The 24,785-nt window shown below is 42.0% G+C and overlaps 1 protein-coding gene across 1 annotated transcript in view; it reads left to right on the forward strand.

The window, feature by feature from the left end:
* The first annotated feature begins 8,238 nt into the window (after positions 1-8,238).
* Positions 8,239-24,785, forward strand: part of PPRC1 (PPARG related coactivator 1) — a 43,511-nt gene continuing 26,964 nt past the window's right edge. The window contains exons 1-3 of the mRNA XM_070752884.1: positions 8,239-8,456; positions 17,186-17,326; positions 23,175-23,327. Of these exons, the coding sequence (XP_070608985.1) occupies positions 8,349-8,456; positions 17,186-17,326; positions 23,175-23,327 (402 nt within the window). The 5' untranslated portion in view covers positions 8,239-8,348. The remainder of the gene's footprint in view (positions 8,457-17,185; positions 17,327-23,174; positions 23,328-24,785) is intronic.

Below are 24,785 nucleotides of genomic sequence, written 5' to 3' on the forward strand. Positions count from 1 at the left end.
AGCTGGGAACATCATTAGCACCTGGAAAGAAACATTCGGAGCAAGTAAAGCAATGAAAAAAAAAACCCTACAAAGACAGGATTTAGAAAATATTCATAAAAATTTGTGCAAAAAATGGGCCATTTTTCACCCACTTTTTTTTGCAAAAATTGGGTGGGCAAAGGATCTGGGAAGCCTACAGAGAACTTCTGGGTGCTGGGGGATTGCAAAAATGCCCCTATTTTGTGAAAAATGGGCTGGTTTTTGTCCATATTTTCACAAAAATAGAGGCATTTTTGCCTTCCCCCAGTACTCAGGAGTTTCTGCAGGCTCCCCAGACATTTTGCCGCCCTATTTTTTGAGAAAAAGACAGGTGAAAAATGGCCCGTTTCCCCACAAAAATTGGGCCATTTTTGCCACCCGCCAGCACCCTGGAGCTTTCTTCCAGCTTCTCAAACCCCCTGTCAAAAATGGGATGTGGGGGCGGGGCTTTGAGGCAGCGAAAATGACTGTATTCGGTGTATAAGACGCACCAAGATTTATTTTGAGGGTGGGGAGAGATGCGTCTTACACTCCGAAAAATACAGTAAATAGTTATAAGCCGAGAACTATCTGCAATATGCTTTCCATTCACTGTCTCTTCAAATATAAAAATTTCAAATTTTCAATTTGACACTTCATAACAGATTCATGTTAAAACTCCAGACTTTGATGCCTTTACTAATCAATTTTATGATGGAAATGAACAGCCCATGACCATCGTGCTGTTCTACTAATTCCATTCTTGGAATGTGATTCCTAGGAAGACACATTTTGTCCCATGTGACAGAATCAAAGCCCTGCAACATTTTACACTGGAGATCTTCAAACTTGGGAACTTTAAGACTTGTGGACTTCAACTATGCTGCCTGGAGAATCCTGGGAATTGAAGCCCACAAGTTTTAAAGTTGCCAAGTTTGGGGACCCCTGTTTTAGGCCATTTATCCTCCTCCTTTTCTGATTGCATATACTGTTGAAGAAGTGGTTTATTTTTCAAGGACGTTTGCAAGAGCTTTCTACAGTCAATAATTTAAAATGACCTTGTACAGGGTCTGGACTGCCCTTGACCCATTCCCCCAAGTCCCTTATCTTTTATCACAACTCAGTCTGGCAACAGTCCAGTTACCAAGCCTCTCTTGGTTTACCCACCTCCAATATTCTCTAGGACATATAAAATTAGAAACTCTGGAAATGACTTCTGAAAGGAGAAAAGGAGGCTTCTTGCCCCTTGCTCACTCTGGGAAGTGCTACTAATCTGTTGCTACAAAAACTTCAAAAGGATTGCATTCACACAATACGAATCCCAGCGACCAGTTAGGTCCCACAGAGTGGGTCTTCTCCGGGTCCCGTCAACCAAACAATGCCGCTTGGCGGGACCCAGGGGAAGAGCCTTCTCTGTGGCGGCCCCAGCCCTCTGGAACCAACTCCCCCCAGAGATTAGAATTGCCCCCACCCTCCTTGCCTTTCGTAAGCTACTTAAAACCCACCTCTGCCACCAGGCATGGGGCAATTAAGATACTCTTTCCCCCTAGGCCCTTACAATTTTATGCATGGTATGTCTGTATATATGTTTGGTTTTTATAATAATGGTTTTTAATTGTTTTTAGTATTGCATTATTATTATTGTATGTTGTCTTGTTATTGCTGTTAGCCACCCCGAGTCTCCGGAGAGGGGCGGCATACAAATCCAATAAATAAACAAACAAACAAACGAATGAATAAATAAATAGTTTGTTTGCACGGGGATCCCCAATACTTCTGAATCACTGGCCAAAAGGGGAATTTTGAGAACACTCCTTATTTATTCATGGTTGCTTTAAAGAGGTTTTTTTTGGTTGTTGTTCTTATTGTTTAAGTTGTGTCCAATTCTTGGAGACTGCCTGGGCAAGTTCCTGCACTTTTCTTAGCAAGATTTCAGAAAGGGCTTGCCATTGCCTCTTTTCTAGGAATGAGAATGAGCAAATGGCTCAAGGCTGTCCAGATGGCTTTGTGCCTAAAGCAGGATTAGAATTCACAGCCTCCGGGTTTGTAGCCGGATGCCTTAACTGCTGTCCTGAATTGGCTACCACAGAAAATACAGGCTGTTACAAAAGCTTCATTACCAGAGGGCAAACTTGGAAGCTTATCCATAATCATGCCTTGGGCCACTGCATTTTATTTATTTATTTATTAAGAGAGTTGAAAGGGACCTTGCAGGTTCTCAAGTGTAACCTCCTGCTCAAGCAGGAAACCCTATACCAGTGATGGCAAACCATTTTTTCCTCCGGTGCCAAAAGTGTGGGCGCATGTTATTGCGCATGCACAAGTGCCCACACCCATAATTCAATGCCTGGGGAGGGTGAAAACAGCCCCCCCCCAGAGGCCTTCTGGAGGCTGGAAATAGTTATAGTTTATAGTTTATTAGATTTGTATGCCGCTCCTCTCCGAAGACTCGGGGCGGTTCCCAACAAATAGCCTGTTTCCCAATTTCTTCTGGCCCCAGTAGGCTCGTGTTTCACCCTCCCCAGGCTCCAAAGGCTTCCCTGGAGCTGGGGAAGGGTAAAAACACCCTCCCATCCCCTTGGAAACCAAAACTGCCCTCCCAGAGCCTCTGTGCTGTTGTGGTTGGCTCTGGCCCAGCTCCTGCCCCAGGGAATGGGGAGGTGGATGCAGGGGAACAGAGATCAGAGTTTAGGTTCCTCGGAGGAAGAAGAAGGTGGGAGTGACTCGGCAGAGGAGGGCTTGGCACACAGCCAAGGCAGTCAATCTTCCTTATCTTCTCTAGCTTCAGATGATGACATGTTGGACCCACGCAAGCGCAGAATTACGCGTAGAAGAGACCAAGTAAGAACATATTACAGGAAATAAGGCCACCTGTGTTTGGGTGGGGCTCCAGTAATTAGGGCTGCTACTATAAATAGCAGCAGCCGGGTTTGGCCATTGTGGAAGAATATCTGTTGCAGTTTCGTCAGGAATCTTGTGTGCTGGACTTTGTTGTTTTTTCACCCCTTTAAAACCAAAGCAGAGCAGCGTGTGTGTGTGTGTGTGTGTGTCCCTTCCTTGGAAGAAGAAGGGGTGTGAAGTTACTCCACAGCTGCTGGCTAAGTACTTAATGACTGCTTAAGGGAAATTGTACAGACTATCTGGCTGTTTTGGGAGGAGTGCTCTTTGCAATACAAAAAGAGTGCTTAGTTTATTTTGACTTTTGTGATAAAGAACATTGTTTTGAATTTTCAAATGTATTTGTGTGTGTCTGAAATTTGTATCCTTGAATTTTCGTGAAGCTCCTATCAGAGAGCCCGACAGAACACGTGTGAGCCAAAAATCAGCTGGCCTACACACACATGTATGTTGGAGCTGAGTTAGGGCAACGGCTTGTATGCCAGCAGATATGGCTCCGTGTGCCACCCGTGGCACCCCTGCCATAGGTTCGCCATCAGTGCCCTACACCATCCCAGCCAAATGACAGTCCAATTTCTTTTTGAATGTACCGAGTGTTGGGGCAACCTCCGTTGGCAGACTGTTCCACTGGTTGATCGCTCTCTCTGTCAGTGTTCCATCTAATTTTTTTGGGGGGTGGGCGGAAAAGTATAGTGTCTGAGCGGCAGTCCCTTTGGGACTGGGCGGCACAGAAATAATAAATAAACAAACAAACAAACAAAAAACCCACCCTGTTTTGCCTCAGAGAATTTCAAAATAAAATACTGTACTGTGTGTCTATAACAGTGAGCTCATAATAGGGCAACTCTATCAATATCAAAATGCCACTTAAATAGTTGAGCTAGTTTCAAACTAGATTTTGATTTTCTTTCTCTCTTCCTTACTCCCATTCTTTTTCTTTTCCTTCCTCTCTTTTTTCTATCTGTTTCTCTCTCTTCCTCTCTTCCACTCTTCCTCTCTCTCTCCTTCCCTCTCACTTCTGGGCAGGTTTGGAAAACTCTGAGTTGATGATGATTTTTAAGTGAGCGATTGCTCACTGCTCAGCTTAGAGGGAACTATGCTCTCTGTCAGAAAGTTTTTCCTTATTTCCAGGTTGAATCTCTCCTTGGTCAGTTTCCATCTCGTTTTGGTCCTCCGGTGCCCTGGAAAATAGTGTGACCCTCTCCTCTCTGTGGCAACCCCTCAGATACCTGTATACTGCTATCATGTCTCCTCTGGCCCTCCTTTTCGCTTATTTTGGTCTTTGGGTAAGGAATAAGAGTATTTACAATATGACTCCTGACTATATTTTCTCAGCATTGCTAATGTTTAAATGTCTCTGATGTGTGGGATTTTTGGAAATAAGATACTTCACTTAGAATTGCATCTTTGCCTTGCAGCATTTTGTTTTATTTTTATCTTATTTTATTTTTCATTGCTATTAAAAATAATAATAATAATAATAATAATAATAACAACAACAACAACAACAATGTACTTCTTTCTCATCATGATCAGGAGACAGGTGATTTAGTATGTGTTGTGCAAATGAGGTTCACTTTGGTTTTGTGAGCAAACTGGGGTTAAGCAGGACATGATGTAGCGTGCTGTTTAGTGTGTTTATGCATGTGATTTGGGAATGTCCGATAGTACAGAAATTTTGGAAAACAGTGCAAGAGGATATTAATAGGATGTTAAATATACGATGGTCACTTACAAACGAAATGGTGGTATTAGTAAAAAGAAATGAGATGGGAGAATTTAGAAAAATAAAAGAAGCAGCGATAGAAAGCGCTCAGGCGGTAATAGTCCTAGGTAGGAAGGATGCGACAAAATGGATAATACTAAATTGGTATCGGTACATAGTGGATCATATTCAGTTTGAGATTATGGATGAGGATGAATTTGCCCAATGAAACTAATCTGCCGGAACTAATGGGATGATGGAACAAGGTAAGAGGACATGTGGTTAGTAGAATTCGAGAGCGAGGTATAAAGAATAAATTAGAGTTACGTTATAATATGTAAATAGATATATTGCTCTTAAGTTAAAATGCCATATAGAAAATACGCTCTCATCTTGGTGGATGGGCATGAATGTTGTTTGGTGGCGGGCACTTTGAGCATTGAGCACATTGTTACGTGTTGAGTGAATGTTCTATTATTACTATAAAAATTCAATTAAAAAAAATTAATGAAAAAAAAGATCGAAACATTTAAATATATTAAAGGGTTAAATAAGGTTCAGGAACGAAGTGTTTTTAATAGAAAAGTGAACACAAAAACAAGGGGACACAATCTGAGGTTAGTTGGGGAAAAGACCAGGAGCAACATGAGAGAATATTTTACTGAAAGAGTAGTAGATGCTTGGAACAAACTTCCAACAAACGTGGTTGGTAAATCCACAGTAACTAAATTTAAACATGCCTGGGATAAACATATATCCATCCTAAGATAAAATACAGGAAATAGTATAAGGGCAGACTAGATGCCATGAGGTCTTTTTCTGCCGTCAATCTTCTATGTTTCTAACATTTAGCGTGCTCTTCTACCACTTGTTGCTGTTTGAAATCCGAGGCATAACAAACCAAAATACCACAAACTGCTGCCCGGTGTAATCCCGGCATTGAAACGAGCGGCTGCTGCGACAGGGCGAACTCCAAATGCGCAATGGTAAACAAAGCACTTTGATGTCTGGAGTTACGCCGACCTACCGCTGCATCCTTCTTGGCAAAGTTACAAGGAAGCTTGCACGCTGTCGTCGCACAGAAGCCGAAACGAAGCGGGAGGGCGTCAACTTCCGGCTGCTAACCGCGGGAAAATCAGGCTACGGCGATGTTGTCAGCCATTCTTTGAATTGGATGATGGGATGTCCACGGCTCAGAGGTCTTCAAACTTGGCAGCTTTAAGACATGTGGACTTCAACTCCCAGAGTTCTCCAGCCAGCTGGCTGGAGAATTCTGGGAGTTGAAGTCCACAAATCTTAAAGCTGCCAAGTTTGAAGACCTCTGGTGCAAAATGGCTTCTGTCTTAAGCAAAGCTGAGGCAACAATCGCTTTGTGGTCCTCGTTTTAATTATTAGAGGTCGCCTGCAGCGTTTGGAGCAAAAAACGCGAGAAGATTTTTTTTTAAAGTGCAGTAGGCATGTTACATTATGTAGCTAGGGACCTATCAACGGCTACATCTGTGTCAAAATCAGGAGCACACCGAGGAGATGTGCCCCATCAAGCCTAAACGAATGGGAACATCCTTAAAGTAACGTGCCCCGCGCGTAACTAGAGTTGCACGCTTACTTTACTCGGAAGTGCATGTTCTTATAGGATCGCTGCTGACTCCCGCGTCCTCTCTCCCTCCTTCCTAACATTTGTTACCGATCTGTGAAAATAATTGAAGAAAAACGCTTCCGTTCTGCTGGCATTCAAAGATCCTTATCTCTCCCAATCAAAGGATAATTTTAATTGAGCAAATTGTGTGTATTTGGTAAACTATAACCCGCAGCTCTTTCCCGTAGTAGTAGTTGTGTGCGAACTAGACGAATACTAAAGATCAAATCTAAATTACTGTATATACTACTGTTTACGTTTCTTCAAATATCACCCCCTTGTTTTTTTAATGCATCACTACACCAAATAGGTAAAACTCTACATATATATGTATGTATATAAATATCTGCATATGCACCATGTATACACACACACACATATATATAGTTGTCGGCTATGAATACATACATACATACATACATACATACATACATACATACATACATATATATATATATGTAGATTGTTCTGAGTTCGGGTTTTGCCCTGTGTAATGTTTTGCATGTATATATATACATATATACATATACACACACACACACACACACACACACATATATATATATATATACTGGATACTGTAGCCTAGAGGATAATTCTCTGCCTTACAAGGCAAAGGTTGCAGGTTCAAGTCCCAGTGGGTATGGCTAGCTGATGAGGCCAAAATAAGGCTGAAATAGATCTATCCTAGTCTCCCTTAATTTTCAAATTCAGCTTAAACATGTGACATATATATACACACACACGCTAGTCTCCCTTAATTTTCAAATTCAGCAAAAAACGTGACATACATGTGACATACATACACATGGTGCATATGCATATATATATATACATACATATATATGTAGAGTTTTACCTATTTGGTATAGTGATGCATTAAAAAAATGGGGTGATATTTGAAGAAACGTAAACAGTATATATATATATATATATATATATATATATATATATATATATATATATATATACAGTGTATATAAATATATATATAGAAACATAGAAACATAGAAGTCTGACGGCAGAAAAAGACCTCATGGTCCATCTAGTCTGCCCTTATACTATTTTCTGTATTTTATCTTAGGATGGATATATGTTTATCCCAGGCATGTTTAAATTCAGTTACTGTGGATTTATCTACCACATCTGCTGGAAGTTTGTTCCAAGGATCTACTACTCTTTCAGTAAAATAATATTTTCTCATGTTGCTTTTGATCTTTCCCCCAACTAACTTCAGATTGTGTCCCCTTGTTCTTGTGTTCACTTTCCTATTAAAAACACTTCCCTCCTGGACCTTATTTAACCCTTTAATATATTTAATATATATATACTGTTTATATCTGTCTGTCTGTCTGTCTGTCTATCTATCTATCTATCTATCTATCTATCTATCTATCTATCTATCTATCTATCTATCTATGTCACATGGTTTTTTTGCTGAATTTGAAAATTAAGGGTATAATATATACTGTTTTATATATATATAACAGTATAATATATACTGTTATATAAAGGGTATATATACTGTTGATATATATACTGTATATATATATATGCATATGCGCCAAGACAAATTCCTTGTGTGTCCAATCACACTTGGCCAATAACATTCTGTTCTGTTCTATTCTATTCTATAGAGCAGTGTTTCCCAACCTTGGCAACTTGAAGATAGCTGGACTTCAACTCCCAGAATTCCCCATCCCCAGCGGATGCTGGCTGGGGAATTCTGGGAGTTGGGGAATTCTGGGAGTTGAAGTCCAAATACCTTCAAGTTGCCACGGTTGGGAAACACTGCTATAGAGAGAGAGTTTTACCTATTTATGATTTATAATTTAGATTTCGTTTTTAGTATTCCTCTAGTTCGCACACAATACATGTATTGCCTGTTATGGTAAACTTGCAATGAATGTATCATTCAGTACAGAGAGTTTAGAACCAAAGAGAAAAAAAAAATGCCCACGACACTTAGGAGAACATTTCCCAGAGTGCTTTGCTCCAACCCAAAAAAATTCGTCTCGCCCGCTCTGCTTTCAGTTGCGTTGCTTCCTGGGAAATAGAGTTCTACAGTGCCGGCCGGGCTTCTGAAGCTATTTGTGAGGAGGTGCCAAGATGGCGGCCCTGTGGGGCGGCGGTGCGGGACACGCCGGGGCTGGGGGGACCCTCCCCATGCGGGGCGCCTCGGAGCCTTTGGTGGGCAACAGCTTCTCCTCTGCGCAGGTACCGGCCGGTCTGGGTTCCTCGGAACTGAGCTGGGAGAGTTGCATTGAGCCGCGTTGGCTCACGCTAGATGGACACGTGGAAGCAGTGTGCCTGGCATAAGGGAGGTGGCAGCGGCGGCGGGAAGGCGGGCTGGGCGGGGGGCTTCGGAATGGAAGGACGCGCGGTGGGAAAGCCGATCGAGGTAGGAGCTCGAGAGACTCTCGAAGCGATGCTTCGGCTGCCCGATCCTAAATGGGTGGCCATTTCGCTTGCAGCTGCTTTCCATGCAGTTGGTAATGGTGGACTGGCGGGCTGGGATGGGCGGACGAGTCGGTGCGGCAAATTTAGCGTGGCGGAGGCAAATGCCCAGGATGAACTATCTGCAATTCAGGATTTTTTTTGGGTGGGTGGGGCAGACTTTCTGAAGTCCATCTCTCCCGTCCTCGTGATACAGGAACAATGAAAGGGTTCATTCAAAGGCAAAATCCTGCAATGATCGCTAGGTCTGGCGGGGCGTCCTGATCCCGGGAAAAAAATTGGGGGGGGGGGCGTAGAGTCACGTTGACTTTATGTGAGTTGTGGATGGTTTCGACCTCGGTCGGGGGGTCCTTGGGGCCAATAAATGTGCAAAGAAAAGCTGCTGATATAATTTAAGAGTGCTGCCTAATCGAGCCACGCGTTTCCGTCATTGTTTTGACTCATTGATCAAGATCAGGAGTAGGCAAAGTTGGCTTTTCTATAACTTGTGGACTTCAACTCCCAGAATTCCTGAGACAATCATGCTAGCTCAGGAATTCTGGGAGTTGAAGTCCTCAAGTTATAGAAGAGCCAACTTTGCCCACTCCTGATCAAGATGGTACTCATCGGGGCTTTAATTTTCCCACCGACTTTTAAAACTGCCTTGCTTTGTCTCCTTACCCCAACGTGCCAAAAAAAGAACCCTTAAAAGAATTGAAGGAAGTGGGAGACTGATGGGGGAGCTCCAACTAGAAAGTATTACTTTATGAAAAAAATCATTCCAGTGCTTTTCCCTGCTCTGTTCTCCCCTCTTGGTTCCTGGGTGTGTTCATATCCTCCCACTTGCTGATCCTGTTCAGCCCCATGTGATGGTGCTGTCTCTCAGCAGTTCTTTTTTTTAAAAAATTCTTGTATGTAAAAATCATTTTGTGTGAGTCTGCTTTTAAGTATTCTTGCTTCTCCTGTTCTCTGAGTTTTGATCATCCCGAATGCCTTGATCCCTTTAATTTTTTTAAAAAGTAATTTGCAGGAAATCATTTCACTTTAGAAAGCAGTTTTAAGATATGTCATTTATGGGAACTTGCTATAGTATTGTACTAGAATGACAAATAGAAATAATGAGCTGTTCAATGAAACGCCTACTCTTCCATGCCCTTTCCTGCTACACATGATCTTCCACTGAGTGTGATGGGAGATTGTGCCTCAGCCATAAGGGGGAAAAAAGAAACCGTTTTGTGTTGCTGTGCTAAATGATGCACTGCTCAAAAAAATAAAGGGAACACTTAAACAACAGAATATAACTCCAAGTAAATCAAACTTCTGTGAAATCAAACTGTCCACTTAGGAAGCAACACTGATTGACAATCAATTTCACCTGCTGTTGTGCACATTCAACTTTGAACAGAACAAAGTATTCAATGAGAATATTTCATTCATTCAGATCTAGGATGTGTTATTTGAGTGTTCCCTTTGTTTTTTTGAGCAGTATAGTTAAATTTAAATGCTAAGTTACTAGTCTTTTGTAGTTAAAGTAAAATGTAACTCATTTCCTTTACTATGCAAAATACTGAGGCTGTTTGATTGGAGCAATATTTTAGTTTTGCTTTGAATCAATATGCAAATCTTAATATGTTTTGCACAATGGTAAGGACACTTTTTAAAAATTTCTATCCAAGCACAGTCCTGTTTTCTGCCTGGCATCTTCCCAATTCTAAGAAAAGAGAAAGTGGAGAGGAGGGAGAAGGGGGAAGAGAATTAATTACCGTACAATAAAAAGACTTGGAAGTGGGAAAAGAAACCCAGAAAAATGTGGGCTTTAAAACAAAGTATATATATTGTGTTATGCAGCATGAAGATGAATGATTTAAAGTTTTAAACTCTTCACAACTTTTGTTTGAATATCTTTAAAACGGTATTTTCCCTCAACACAAAATTTCAACATAATTCTTTTCCTAAACACATTGTAAACCATATTATCACTATATACACTTTTAAATACCGGTAAATAAATTTAGTAATACAGTGGTACCTCGAGATACGAGTTTAATTCGTTCCGGACCTGGGCTCTTAAGTCGAGCAGCTCTTATCTCGAACGACTTTTCCCATAGGAATTAATGTAAATAATTTTAATTGGTTCCAGCCCTCAAAAAACTCACAAAGTTAGTCTAAATTATGCAGAAAGACATGTTTTTAATGAAGAAATGTACATGTACATATAAATGAATAATGAAGTTTCTTTCACTTAACTTGTAAACTTTCTTAAACTTTTAAATTTACATATGTTCAACTTCTCTGCCACCCAATCCTGTAGGACAGAGGTCCCCAACCCTTTTTGCACCAGGGACCGGCTTTAAGCGATCAAGAGAGGAATGGGTGAATGAATGGACGGAGGGTGGGAAGGAAGGAAGGAAAGAGGGAAGGGACAGGAACAGAGGAAGGAAGCAAGGAAACTTATGAAAGGGGAGAGTAAGAGAGGAATGAGTGAAGGGAGGGAGGGAGGGAAGAAGGTGGGAAGGAGAAAGAAAAGAAGAAATAGAGGAAGGGAAGGTAAAAGAGAGAAAGAAAAAGAGCAAGAAAGAAAGAAAGAAAGGGGGAAGGGACAGGAACAGAGGAAGGAAGCAAGGAAACTTATGAAAGGGGAGAGTAAGAGAGGAATGAGTGAAGGGAGGGAGGGAGGGAAGAAGGTGGGAAGGAGAAAGAAAAGAAGAAATAGAGGAAGGGAAGATAAAAGAGAGAAAGAAAAAGAGCAAGAAAGAAAGCAAGAAAGAAAGCAAGAAAGAAAGAAAGGGGGAAGGGACAGGAACAGAGGAAGGAAGCAAGGAAACTTATGAAAGGGGAGAGTAAGAGAGGAATGAGTGAAGGGAGGGAGGGAGGGAAGAAGGTGGGAAGGAGAAAGAAAAGAAGAAATAGAGGAAGGGAAGATAAAAGAGAGAAAGAAAAAGAGCAAGAAAGAAAGCAAGAAAGAAAGCAAGAAAGAAAGAAAGGGGGAAGGGACAGGAACAGAGGAAGGAAGCAAGGAAACTTATGAAAGGGGAGAGTAAGAGAGGAATGAGTGAAGGGAGGGAGCGAGGGAAGAAGGTGGGAAGGAGAAAGAAAAGAAGAAATAGAGGAAGGGAAGGTAAAAGAGAGAAAGAAAAAGAGCAAGAAAGAAAGCTGCAAGCACCCCCCCGGAGCCCCCCAGGCCGGCTGCAACCTTTTAAAACACGCGCGCCGCTTCGCAGCTGTCTCCTGAAGCCGAACGCGGAAGTTAGCGTTTGGCTTCAGGAGACAGCTCCTTGGCGCTTGTATCTCGAATTTGGGCTTGTAAGTAGAACAAAAATATCTCTCCCCTCCCAGCTCTTATCTCGAGTTGCTCTTAAGTAGAGCAGCTCTTATGTCGGGGTTCCACTGTATGTGATATATAGAGTGTTATATCGAAACTTAAAATTGTCTCTTTGGATCTTTTTGAACTTGTTGAATGTGGCATGATGAGTAGCATAGGGTAGATCCTCCAAAGTTTATAAAACTAAACAAGTATTTCTTCTCCTATTTGTTTGCTTGGGCAGCTTTCCCCTAGCATGTACCTTTCAGAGATATTGGTCTTCCTTTATTGGGTCACAGACTAATAATTAATCAAGCATGAGCTTTGGAAGTTAGAAAATTGCAAACTTTGGATACACCCACAAATCTAGATGCCCAAGATGTGAAATGATAACCCTTTAATATTTATGTCTAAGATTACATTGATTAATCATCCAAGAAAGCAAACTGAATGATGGACTTGAATCTCGTAGTAGTTTTATCTATAATTTCACTCATACTTAGAGAGTACTTCAACTAATCTCATTAGTTTGTGACAAAGAATCTGACTGTGTCACCTTGAAAGAGTTGAAATAAATTCTTTTCGAGTAATTTCACATTCCCTTGACAAAATTAAAATGAATATTAAACTTTTGTACTAATAAGTATTTTCAGAGAAAGATACATAGTGAATATTAGTGAATATTAATTCCAACTTTAGGCAAATTCATTGATAAACAGTATCAAGCCTTCTTTAGTTTCTCTATTTTCTACACCGCATTACAGTATTTTCATTTCAAACGTGTAACTGCGGTACTTTTTTACTTCACAACAAAATTGTGATGTTCAGCTAGTATTCTTTAAGAACACATCTCTTATTCTATAGATGACCATTGTCTTTGAGGGATGAAGGAATAGTGGGAAACTTTTTAGTTATATCAGCATGGATGTTCAATATGCAGCTCCAATATAGGAGAGTATTTGTAGCTCAGAATTGAAATGAAGCGTCCTTGGTGCTCTCTGAACTTGGTTGTTTTCTTGCAGAAGTTTCATTACTCAATCTGTATAGTCTGGAGGACAGAAGGGAAAGGGGGGACATGATCGAAACATTTAAATATGTTAAAGGGTTAAATAAGGTCCAGGAGGGAAATGTTTTTAATAGGAAAGTGAACAAGGGGACACAATCTGAAGTTAGTTGGGGGAAAGATCAAAAGCAACCTGAGAAAATATTATTTTACTGAAAGAGTAGTAGATCCTTGGAACAAACCTCCAGCAGATGTGGTTGGTAAATCCACAGTAACTGAATTTAAACATGCCTGGGATAAACATATATCCATCCTAAGATAAAATACAGAAAATAGTATAAGGGCAGCCTAGATGGACCATGAGGTCTTTTTCTGCCGTCAGTCTTCTATGTTTCTATGTAATGTTAGTATAATAGCAATGTAATAGCATTGGTGATATTATTCAGTTTGGGTAATGGAATATCTGCAACCAAGCTCAGAGAGCATCAAGGACCACTCACTCAAAGTGCAACTCTACAAATGTGGCTGAACATATTCAGTAATGAGAAACTGAATGGGTGATGTACAGTGAGGTTAAAAAGTTTGTGAATCTCTTTGAATTCTCAACATTTTGCATAAATATAGCCCAAAACAAGTCCTAAAATTAGAGGGAACCCAATTTAAAAAATGGCCAAAACATTATTTATTTGTTTATTTATGGAAAAGAATGATCTAAGGCCACATATGTATTTGTAGCAAATATGTGATCCTTTGCTTTCAGTAACAGGTATATCCCCACCCCGTCCCCCACTCCTCTCCATAGGTAGCAATGACTGCAACAAAACATTTCCAGCAGCTGTTGATTCTTGATTTAAGGCAAGCTCCTTGCAGGGTCTATTTCTGTGGAGCCCCCTTCATGTTTCTTTTGACAATTTTAGCCCTCTGAAGCCAGTCTCAACTCAATATGCCATAGGTACAAAAAGTGGTGACAATGTGAACATGTTTTTTCTGTTATGGTTAAAAAAAGGTGACTGATTACATTTGCCTTCTCCAGCACCTGACTTCGTAGTGTCAGCATGCCAGTATTTAACTGTAAATTCATCTTCAGAATTACAGTAGTTTGTCTGCCTACCTGCCTACCTACCTACCTATTTACCTACCTTTCCGTCTGTCTGTCTGTCTGTCTGTCTGTCTGTCTGTCTGTCTGTCTGTCTATCTATCTATCTATCTATCTATCTATCTATCTATCTATCTATCTATCTATCTATCTATCAGATTTCTATGTTGCTATTCTCCCTAGACTCAGGGCGGCTCACAACCAAGGTTAATACAACATGTAAGAAATCTAAATTAAAACACTCTAATGACGCTATTTAAACATTTGTATGTCTATATTTCAAAGCTTGGTTCTTGTTTGGAAACCTTTGTGTTAATTGGGATAACTGGGAGCTGTTCTATCTCATCTAGAAAGCTGTAGGATGAGAGCGGCTATTACAGGTTAATCAGCAGAAGAGTATGGGAAGAGACGCAATCATGTCTTGGTCCTCCCAAATTTCTGCAATTAAAGCATCCTGCTTTATCTGATTAAAAACTTCAGTGAGCTGCTTCAGTGAGTGGTTTGTTCCGCATTGTGCTTGATTGCATAGATACAGGATTCTAGATAGCCTTGGTTGAAAAGGTTTGCAGTAATTGCACATATGGGTTTGATTAACCAGGAGAAAACCTTTTTTGCAGAATAGTAGATTTGGGTCTCACTAATACACGGTTGTATTTGAAGTGTCCAGCCTCTAAATCTATGTTTTTGGACAGCTTGAAAACAAAACATAATACAGTGATACCTTGTCTTACAAACTTAATTGGTTCCGAGATAAGGTTCTTAAGGTGAAAAGTTTGTAAGGTGAAACAATGTTTCCCATAGGAATCAATGGAAAAGCGATTAATGCGTGCAAGCCCAAAATTCACCCCTTTTGCCAGCCAAAGCGCCCATTTTTGCACTGCTGGGATTCCCCTGAGGCTCCCCTCCATGGGACACCCCACCTCCAGACTTCTGTGTTTTTGCGATGCTGCAGGGGAATCCCAGCATTGCAAAAATGAGCACTTTGTTGGCAACGGAAGTCCGGAGATGGGGTTTCCCAGCAAAGGGAGCATCAGTGAAATCGCAGTATCGCAAAACCACTGAAGTTCTCGAAACCCCACCTCCGGACCTCTGTGTTGTTGCGATGCTGCGATTTAACTGAGGCTCCCCTCGCTGGGAAACCCCACCTCTGGACTTCCATTGCCAGCGAAGCGCCTGTTTTTGCACTACTGGGATTCCCCTGCTGGGATTCCCCTGCAGCATCACAAAAACACAGAAGTCCGGAGGTGGGGTTCCCCATGGAGGGGAGCCTCAGGGGAATCCCAGCAGTGCAGAAATGGGCGCTTCGCCTGCAACGGAAGTCCAGAGGCGGGGCATCCCAGTGGTGGGTTTGTAAGGTGAAAATAGTTTGTAAGAAGAGGCAAAAAAATCTTAAACCCCAGGTTTGTATCTCGAAAAGTTTGTATGATGAGGCGTTTGTAAGATGAAATATCACTGTACCGTCCAAAACATCAGGGTTTTTTTGGTAATAATGAAAATCAAAGCATTAGTTAAGGAAACAGGCCAGCTAACGATGAATGAAACTTGTAAAGTTGCCAATTTCTAGAAACTGAGACATGCACACTACAAGAACATATTTGGCAGTTGCAAGAAATTGTTTGCCTTTCTCTATTGCTGTTAAGTATTTTTAGCATTCAGTTTCTTATTTAACCTAGGTTGATGATGGTGAATTTTTTCCCCCTTGGGTGCTGAAAGAGCATGCACGAGCGCTATCGCGCATGTGTTGAGTGCCCACACGCATAATTCAATGCCTGGGGAGGGCAAAAACAGCTTCTAGCTGCCCCGAGTCCTCAGAAGGGGGAGGCATACAAATCTAATAAATGATGATGATGATGATGGTTATTATTATTATTATTATTATTATTATTATTATTATTATAGAAACATAGAAGTCTGACGGCAGAAAAAGACCTCCTGGTCCATCTAGTCTGCCCTTATACTATTTTCTGTATTTTATCTTAGGATGGATATGTGTTTATCCCAGGCATGTTTAAATTCAGTTACTGTGGATTTATCTACCACGTCTGCTGGAAGTTTGTTCCAAGGATCTACTACTCTTTCAGTAAAATAATATTTTCTCATGTTGCTTTTGATCTTTCCCCCAACTAACTTCAGATTGTGTCCCCTTGTTCTTGTGTTCACTTTCCTATTAAAAACACTTCCCTCCTGGACCTTTATTATTATTATTATTATTATTATTATTATTATTATTATTATTATGTCAGTACAACACAGCAAACGAGATCACTATGCTGGATTTCGTATTTCATCACCAGTCGGGCGCTTCCCAAGCACCTAGGACTCCGTGATGTAGCAGCGAATTATGTTTGCCGATGCCAGTAAAGCGGCCTTTTGCAATTGACAGATGGAGATTTTGTCAATTCCAATGGTTTTCAAATGTCCGCTGAGATCCTTTGGCACTGCGCCCAGCGTGCCAAGTACCACTGGGACCACTTTCACTGGCTTATGCCAGAGTCGTTGCAGCTCGATTTTTAGATCTTCGTATTTCACTAATTTCTCTAGCTGCTTCTCCTCAATTCTGCTGTCTCCTGGGATTGGGATGTCGATGATCCATACTTTCTTTTTCTCCACGATCACAATGTCTGGTGTCGGTCATTGTTATTGTTGTTGTTATTATTATTATTATTATTATTATTCTCCTGCCCCCTGGAGCCCGGAAATGGACTGTTTTCCAACTTCTGGTGGGCCCACTAGGCTCATGTTTTGCCTTCCCGAGGCTTCAAAGGCTTCCCTGGAGCCGGGAGAGAGTAAAAACGCCATTCCCCCATCCTCCCCAGAGGTTCTCTGGAAGCCCAAAATGCCCTCTCAGAGCCTCTGTGCAAGCCAAAAATCAGCTGACCGGCACACACAAGTTGGAGCTGAGCTAGGACAACGTCTCGTGTGCCAGTAGATATGGCTCCGCGTGCCACCTGTAGCACCCATGCCATAGGTTCGCCATCACTGACCTAGGTACTAGATGGAAGTATTCTGTGCCCTAGAAGATAATATTTAATTCACATTCAGCTACTTTCATTCTTCTCATCTGATTTATTTTTACTATCCCTCCCTTCTCCTATATCTTCTCCCTCCAGTGTTTACTGACAGAAGATTTCCACATGGCATCTTTGGAAGCAGAAACCATCCTTGAAGCTGGGGAATTCCTGGAAACAATGCAGGACTACTTAGACTCTTCTGTCATTTCCATCATTGAAGATTTCAGCAGCTTGACTGAGGTGCAATATATTATGTGTGCTTAGAGATGACTGGCTTCTGCCTTGCTTTATGCATGTTTAACATGAAGTAGGAAGGACTGCTGTAAAGCCCTAAGTGAAGAAAACAAACATTGTAGCTTTTGTTCTTGCCTTAAATATCCTGAAACTGCAATTCTCTGCTTTCATTACATTGTATGCTTTTGTGGACAATAAATGGAGTTGGGGGGTGGGGGGAGTTTTGTGATGAAGTAGAAACATAGAAGACTGACGGCAGAAAAAGACCTCATGGTCCATCTAGTCTGCCCTTATACTATTTCCTGTATTTTATCTTACAATGGATATATGTTTATCCCAGGCATGTTTAACCCTGCTGTTCTGTTTAAGAAAAGTAACAAATCTTCTGTTCCCGGGTCACCCTGACCCGGACCGAAAACTCTTCATTTGCAGTGCTTATGTTTGGTCAATTTGAATACTTTTTTCACTTGGAAAGTAGTCTGAACATTTCTGCACACAATGATATGAAAATTGAACTGAAGAAATTAATCCTTATTGGTTTATTTTGCACATAAATATGCCTCCCCCCCGTTTTTGTGAATTTTCTTTAGGTTTATTGATAATTATGCCTGCAAAATACATTCTATTTTACTAAAGTTGGTATGGGATTGGTAGCTTGAACATTTCTGAACATAATGATATGAAAATTGAACTGGAAAAATTGATGCATATTGGTTTATTTTGTTGATGAAATGCACGCCCCCCCGTTTTTTTTTTAATAGTCTTCACTTTATGGATAGTTTTGCTAGAAAAATACATTCTATTTTACTAAAGTTGGTGAGGGATTGGTAGCTTGAACATTTCTGAACATAATGATATGAAAATTGAACTGGAAAAATTGATGCATATTGGTTTATTTTGCACATAAAGTATGCCTCAATTATTTCAATTTATATAAAAATTATGCTGTTAATTTCAAACTTACATACTTTTTTTTAGTAAAATGGATTTGTTTCATAAAATTAGTTCTCTGGCTACAATGTGGTTGATTTTCAAAAGGATATTCCAAATATTTCTAGACAAATATGTATAAACAGTGACAATAATGGCACACAGCAAGGCCGAGGGGGGGTGGCCCTTTTGTGGCAAAAATAAACCAATAAGAACAATTTTTTTCAGTTCATTTATATTTTTCTTATATTCAGAAATGTTCAATTTAGTATATCAAACCTTTTGGGGGGAAATTCCTTAGGGATTTGTAGCCTTAAAAAATAGAAATTGACACGAAATTAAAAAAAGGATGGGGGGAGGGGCTTTTTGATCAAAATAAAAATATAAGTCTCAATTTTTCCAGTTCAATTTTCATATCATTATGTTCATAAATGTTCAAACTAGTTTTCCAGTTGAAAAAGTTTTCAAAAAGACCAAATTCAAGTACCTAAAAAAATCATTTTGGTCCGGGTCTATATGACCCGAACAGACTAAATGTGACTTTTTTTTTGCCCAGAAAAAAAATTTCCCCCCCACCCCTACAAATATTTTTTTGATGATCAGTATTGTTAAATTGAGTAAATGAATGCCTAAGATTTTAAAGAATATTTCGGATTTGGAGCATAAAAAAATAAAAAGGGAAAATGGTTGCAAGCAGCCACGGGGGAGGCCTTATTTCTGATGTTAAAAAACCAATAAGAATCATTTTTTTCAGTTCCTTTATATTTTTCTTATATTCAGAAATGTTCAAGCTACCAATCCCACACCAACTTTAGTAAAATAGAATGCATTTTGCAAGCAAAACTATCCATAAATTGAAAAAAAATTCACAAAAACGGGGGGGGGGGCGTGCATTATATCCGCAAAATAAACCAATAAGATTTACTTTTTTCATTTCAATTTTCATATCATTGTGTGCAGAAATGTTCAGACTACCTTCCAAGTGAAAAAAGCTTTCAAAAAGACCAAACATAAGCACTGCAAATGAAGAGTTTTCGGTCCGGGTCAGGGTGACCCGGGAACAGAAGATTTGTAACTTTTTTTGCCCAGCAAAAACTAAGCCCCCCACCCCCCAAAAAAAATTCTCATAGAGAGAACCCCTGAAATGATGAAACTACATGGAATTTCAAGTTTCAGATATGCAGGGAAAATTTTTTACAGGGACTCAAACTTGGCTTCGGGTCACATACGACCCGAACAGAACAGCAGGGTTAAATTCAGTTACTGTTGATTTACCAACCACGTCTGCTGGAAGTTTGTTCCAAGGATCTACTACTCTTTCAGTGAAATAATATTTTCTCATGTTGCCTCTGATCTTTCCCTCAACTAACTTCAGATTGTGCCCCCTTGTTCTTGTGTTCACTTTCCTATTAAAAACACTTCCCTCCTGAACCTTATTTAACCCTTTAACATATTTAAATGTTTCGATCATGTCCCCCCTTTTCCTTCTGTCCTCCAGACTATACAGATTGAGTTCATGAAGTCTTTCCTGATACATTTTATGCTTAAGACCTTCCACCATTCTTGTAGCCGGTCTTTGGACTCGTTCAATTTTGTCAATATCTTTTTGTAGGTGAGGTCTCCAGAACTGAACACAGTATTCCAAATGTGGTCTCACCAGCGCTCTATATAAGGGGATCACAATCTCCCTCTTCCTGCTTGTTATACCTCTAACTATGCAGCCAAGCATCCTACTTGCTTTTCCTACCGAAGATCTACTTCAGCTTAAGGGGTGGCCTTATCTTGAACGGATAATAGTTTTATATTGAATTCCTCATATTTACCTGTGTAGTTTCTCAGCAAAATATGAGAGGACATAAAAATGAAAGAAACTCAGAAGTTGGACTCTTGACACTTTTCTTGTGCCAGAATCCCGAAATTGAGATGCTGAATGCTCAGAATTCAGCTCACATTTTCCTGGAATGAAAGTCAGAGTTGCTATTTTTCTGACACTCTCAGTTTACTCTTGGTAAATTATTGGTATAAAACTGAGGGCTTGGAGAAGCAGAATAATAGTTTTCAATATCGCATTTCAATTTCTGTATTTGCAGAACAGATTAATTCAATTCAATTCAATTTATTAGATTTGTATGCCGCCCCTCTCCGAAGACTTGGGGCGGCTCACAACTACGATAAAAACAACATTAGAATGGCACAAATCTAATATTAAAAATAACTAAAACCCCTATCATAATTAAAAAACAAACAGCACATACATACCAAACATAAATTATAATGAGCCTGGGGGAAGATGTCTCAAATCCCCCATGCCTGGCGGTATAGGTGGGTCTTAAGTAGTTTACGGAAGGCAAGGAGGGTGGGGGCAGTTCTAATCTCCGGGGGGAGTTGGTTCCAGAGGGCCGGGGCCGCCACAGAGAAGGCTCTTCCCCTGGGGCCTGCCAGACGACATTGTTTAGGCGATGGGACCTGGAGAAGGCCAACTCTGTGGGACCTTATCGGCTGCTGGGATTCGTGCGGTAGCAGGCGGTTCTGGAGGTAATCTGGTCCAATGCCATGTAGGGCTTTAAAGGTCATGACCAACACTTTGAATTGTGAACGGAAACTGATCGGCAGCCAATGCAGGCCACGGAGTGTTTAGATTAGATTAGAATAGATGTAAATACTGAAGGTTTTTATCACTACAGTGATCCCTCGATTAGCACGGTCTCGATTAGTGCGAAACGCTGCAACGCGGTTTTTCAAAAAATATTAATTAAAAAATAATCCACGGTTTTTTTGCTATACCACGGTTTTCCCCACCCGATGACGTCATACGTCATCACCAAGAGTCACTTCTCTGTCTCTTTCTTTCCTGTCACTATGCTTCAATCATTTTCTCATTTCTCTTTTTTCTCCCCTTTTTTCTATCATTTCTCTCTCTCTTTCTTCCTCTCTCACACTCTCTTCCTCCCTTCTCTCTCCCCCCCTCCACTTGCCCACGAGAAGAAAAAAAGCAACCTCTGCCGGGCAGCTCCCCTTGTGCCCCCGCTTTGTGCCTGCCTCTTTTGGGGATTTTTTTTTCTTTTCTTTTTTGCGCTGGCGGCGGGAGCTGTTGGGGAGGGCTCTGCCGGGAAGGCCTATCAGCTGCAGAGCCAAATGGGGGCGGAGGCAACAGCGGAGCCCGGCGCTGGGGCCATGCGAGGCTGTTCATCCAGGGGGGCGTGGACTGGCAAGTCGCCCTCCTTTCTCTCTCTTTCTCAAGATCGCTTGCCGCTTGCCTATTGCAGCGAAGGAGGCGAAGCAAGGCTCCAAGCTGCAAAGTGGCAAGCGGCAAGCGATCTTGGGGTTTCCCCTTTGCCTGGGCGGCGGGAAGACCAAGGGAAGGTTCCTTCAGCCGCCCAACACCTGATCCGCTCCGCAGCGCGGCAGCAGCGAGGAGCCGAAGATGGGGTTTCCCCTTTGCCTTTACCCCATCTTCGGCTCCTCGCTGCTTCCGCGCTGCGGAGCAGATCAGCTGTTGGGCGGCTGAAGGAACCTTCCCTTGGTCTTCCCCGCCGCCCACACGCAAACTCCACCATCTGCGCATGTGCGGCCATGAAAAAAATGGCGCACATGCGCAGATGGTGGTTTTTACTTCCGCATCCAGTATAACGTGGAAATCGGTTAGCGCGGGAGGTCTTGGAACGTAACCCCCGCGCTAACCAAGGGATCACTGTATACATTTTAGGCTTTTTTGTTCCAGTCATTGATTGCTTGATGTTGATGACTTGAGAAAGTCTTGGAATCTGATTTCTTTACTATGTAAATTTAAATCCGCTTTACCTATCAGATGTGATGGACAGCCAGGATGATCAATCTCCCATCCTCCTAATTCAGGGGTAGGCAAAGTCGGCTCTTCTATGACTTGTGAACTCCAACTCCCAGAATTCCTGAGCCAATCATGCTAGCTCAGGAATTCTGGGAGTTGAAGTCCACAAGTCATAGACGAGCCAACTTTGGCTACCCCTGTTCTAGTTCAATCAAATGGGTATACAGTGATCCCTCGAGTATCGCGAGGGTTCCGTTCCAAGACCCCTCGCGATAATCTATTTTTTGCGATGTAGGGTTGCGGAAGTAAAAACACCATCTGCGCATGCGCGCCCTTTTTTTCATGGCCGCACATGCACAGATGGTGGAGTTTGCGTGGGCGGCGGGCGGCACCCAGGGAAGGTTCCTTCGGCCGCCCAGCAGCTGATCTGCTCTGCAGCGCGGCAGCAGCGAGGAGCCGAAGATGGGGTTTCCCCGTTGCCCAGGCAAAGGGGAAACCCCATCTTCGGTTCCTCGCTGCTGCCGCGCTGCGGAGCAGATCAGCTGCTGGGCGACTGAAGGAACCTTCCCTGGGTCTTCCCGCCGCCCAGGCAAAGGGGAAACCCCAAGATCGCTTGCCGCTTGCCCGTCACCTGCCCGCCCGGCCGCTCGCTTGCCGCTTGCCCGTTCACCCGCCCGCCCGGCTGCTCGCTTGCCGCTTGCCCGTTCACCCGCCCGCCTGGCTGCTCGCTTGCCGCTTGCCGCTTGCCTGTTCACCCGCCCGCCCGGCTGCTCGCTTGCCCGTTCACCCGCCTGCCCGGCTGCTCGCTTGCCGCTCGAGAGCAAGAGGGGGAGAGATAGAGAAAGAGAGAGAAGGAAAGAAAGAGATGAGAGAGGGAGGAAGAGAGTGTGAGAGAGGAAGAAGCAAGATAGAGAAAGAGAGAGAGAAAGAAAGATGAGAAAGGAAAGGAGTGACGTCATCGGGTGGAAAAATCGCGATATAGCGTTTCGCGAAGATTGAGATCGCGAAAATCGAGGGATCACTGTAGTCAACACATATGAAGAGGACTAGGTCAGGGCGATTTATTAGAACCGCTTGTATTATTGGAGTTGAACAATGGATAACATTTCTACTGTGGGTTTGTTCTTCTAATAACAGGTAAAAAGCCACATGGATGCAGAGAACGAACTTTCCCTGTTGACGGCAATAACAGATATTCTTGATAGCACGGATGATGAGACACTGTCTCCCTTTGATCCTATTCCTGAATCTGAATTGCTAACATCACCCAGAGAGATTGAAAATTCTTCGGTATGATGATATTTAGTTAAATGTTAAGTCATCCTAACAGTTACTGTATTTCATCTTAATTAAAAATAGTTATTTTTCTTAATATGTCCTACAGTTCTTCAGTTAGATTGTATAAGCAATTCAAGCCAAACAAAAACAAGTGTGATCTAATCCAATATAGCATTAGAATAGAACTATCATTGACCAACATGGTGTATATGTTCTCAGTGTATATAAAAGAAAATATACATTTGTCAAGAATCATAAGGTACAACACTTAATCATAGTCTGGGTACAACCTAAACTTCGCCCTTGTAAATATTTGGAATTATTGGTTCACCTATTCTACTCACCTCTTGCTATTGGGCTGCTCGGAGTCTCCTTGGACTGTGGGAATGGTAGCAAATAAATTTGATAATGTCTGATTCATATTGAATTAATTTGTATTAATCCTCTGAGTAGGATATAAATGATCTTCCTCTGTTTTTCTTTGGCCTGAAATATGTTCTGCACCATTTTATTTTATTTCAATTCCACTTTAAGATTGACTAACTCGGTGCTTTCATCCAGTTAGTAATGTGTGAGGAATTGCTTTCTATTCTTGGTTAGAAGCTTATGGGAGAATCTCAACTGCAGGGTAATACTTACCAGCACTGTTTAAAATTATAGAGGCATCTCCAGTTGTCAGAGGTGTGTGCAGTTTAATTTTCTCTTTAAATTGGCATCCAGATTCATCAAATTTAACATTCTGTATTGAAAACTCTGCAGAGTAAGAGTGCCCTCTATTGCTCAAATGTATTTAATATTGTTATGGTACAGTAGTACCTCATGATACGAACCCCTCGTCTTACGAACTTTTCAAGATACGAACATGGGGTTTGGGATTTTTGTGCCTCTTCTTACGAACTTTTTTCACCTTATGAACCCGCCGCCGCGAACGCCAAACCCGGAGGTTCGGCAGAGTTCGGGTTCGGCGTTCGGGTTCGTAAGGCCGCCGAAAAGTGCCGCCGCCCAGCTGTCACCTTTTAAACAGCCGGGGGGCTTCTCGGCGTTCTCCTGAACGCCGAACCCGGAAGTTCACCAAAGGTTCAGGTTCGGGAGGCCGCCAAGAAGCACCGTCCCCCGGCTGTCACCTTTGCAGAAGAGCGCGGAGCTGTCAGCCAGTCGGGAGGCTGAAACGGAGGTGGGGAATCCCAATAGGGAATTCCATGGGCGGAGACGTCCTTCCTGGCCGGCCGAAACGTGGACTCCAGGAAGGACGTCTTCGTGACGCCCATGGAATTCCCTATTGGGATTCCCCACCTCCGTTTGAGCCGGCCGACAGCTCTGTGGCTTTTCTGAAAAGGTGACAGCCGGGCAGCGGCGCTTCTTGTCAGCCTCCCAAATGCCAAACCCAAACTTTTGCCAAACATCCGGCGTTCAGGAGAACGCCGAGAAGCCCCCCTGGCTGATTCAAAAGGTGACAGCCGAGCGGCGGTG

Source organism: Erythrolamprus reginae, chromosome 5, assembly GCF_031021105.1.
Source record: "Erythrolamprus reginae isolate rEryReg1 chromosome 5, rEryReg1.hap1, whole genome shotgun sequence".
NCBI classification, from domain to species: Eukaryota; Metazoa; Chordata; class Lepidosauria; order Squamata; family Dipsadidae; genus Erythrolamprus; species Erythrolamprus reginae.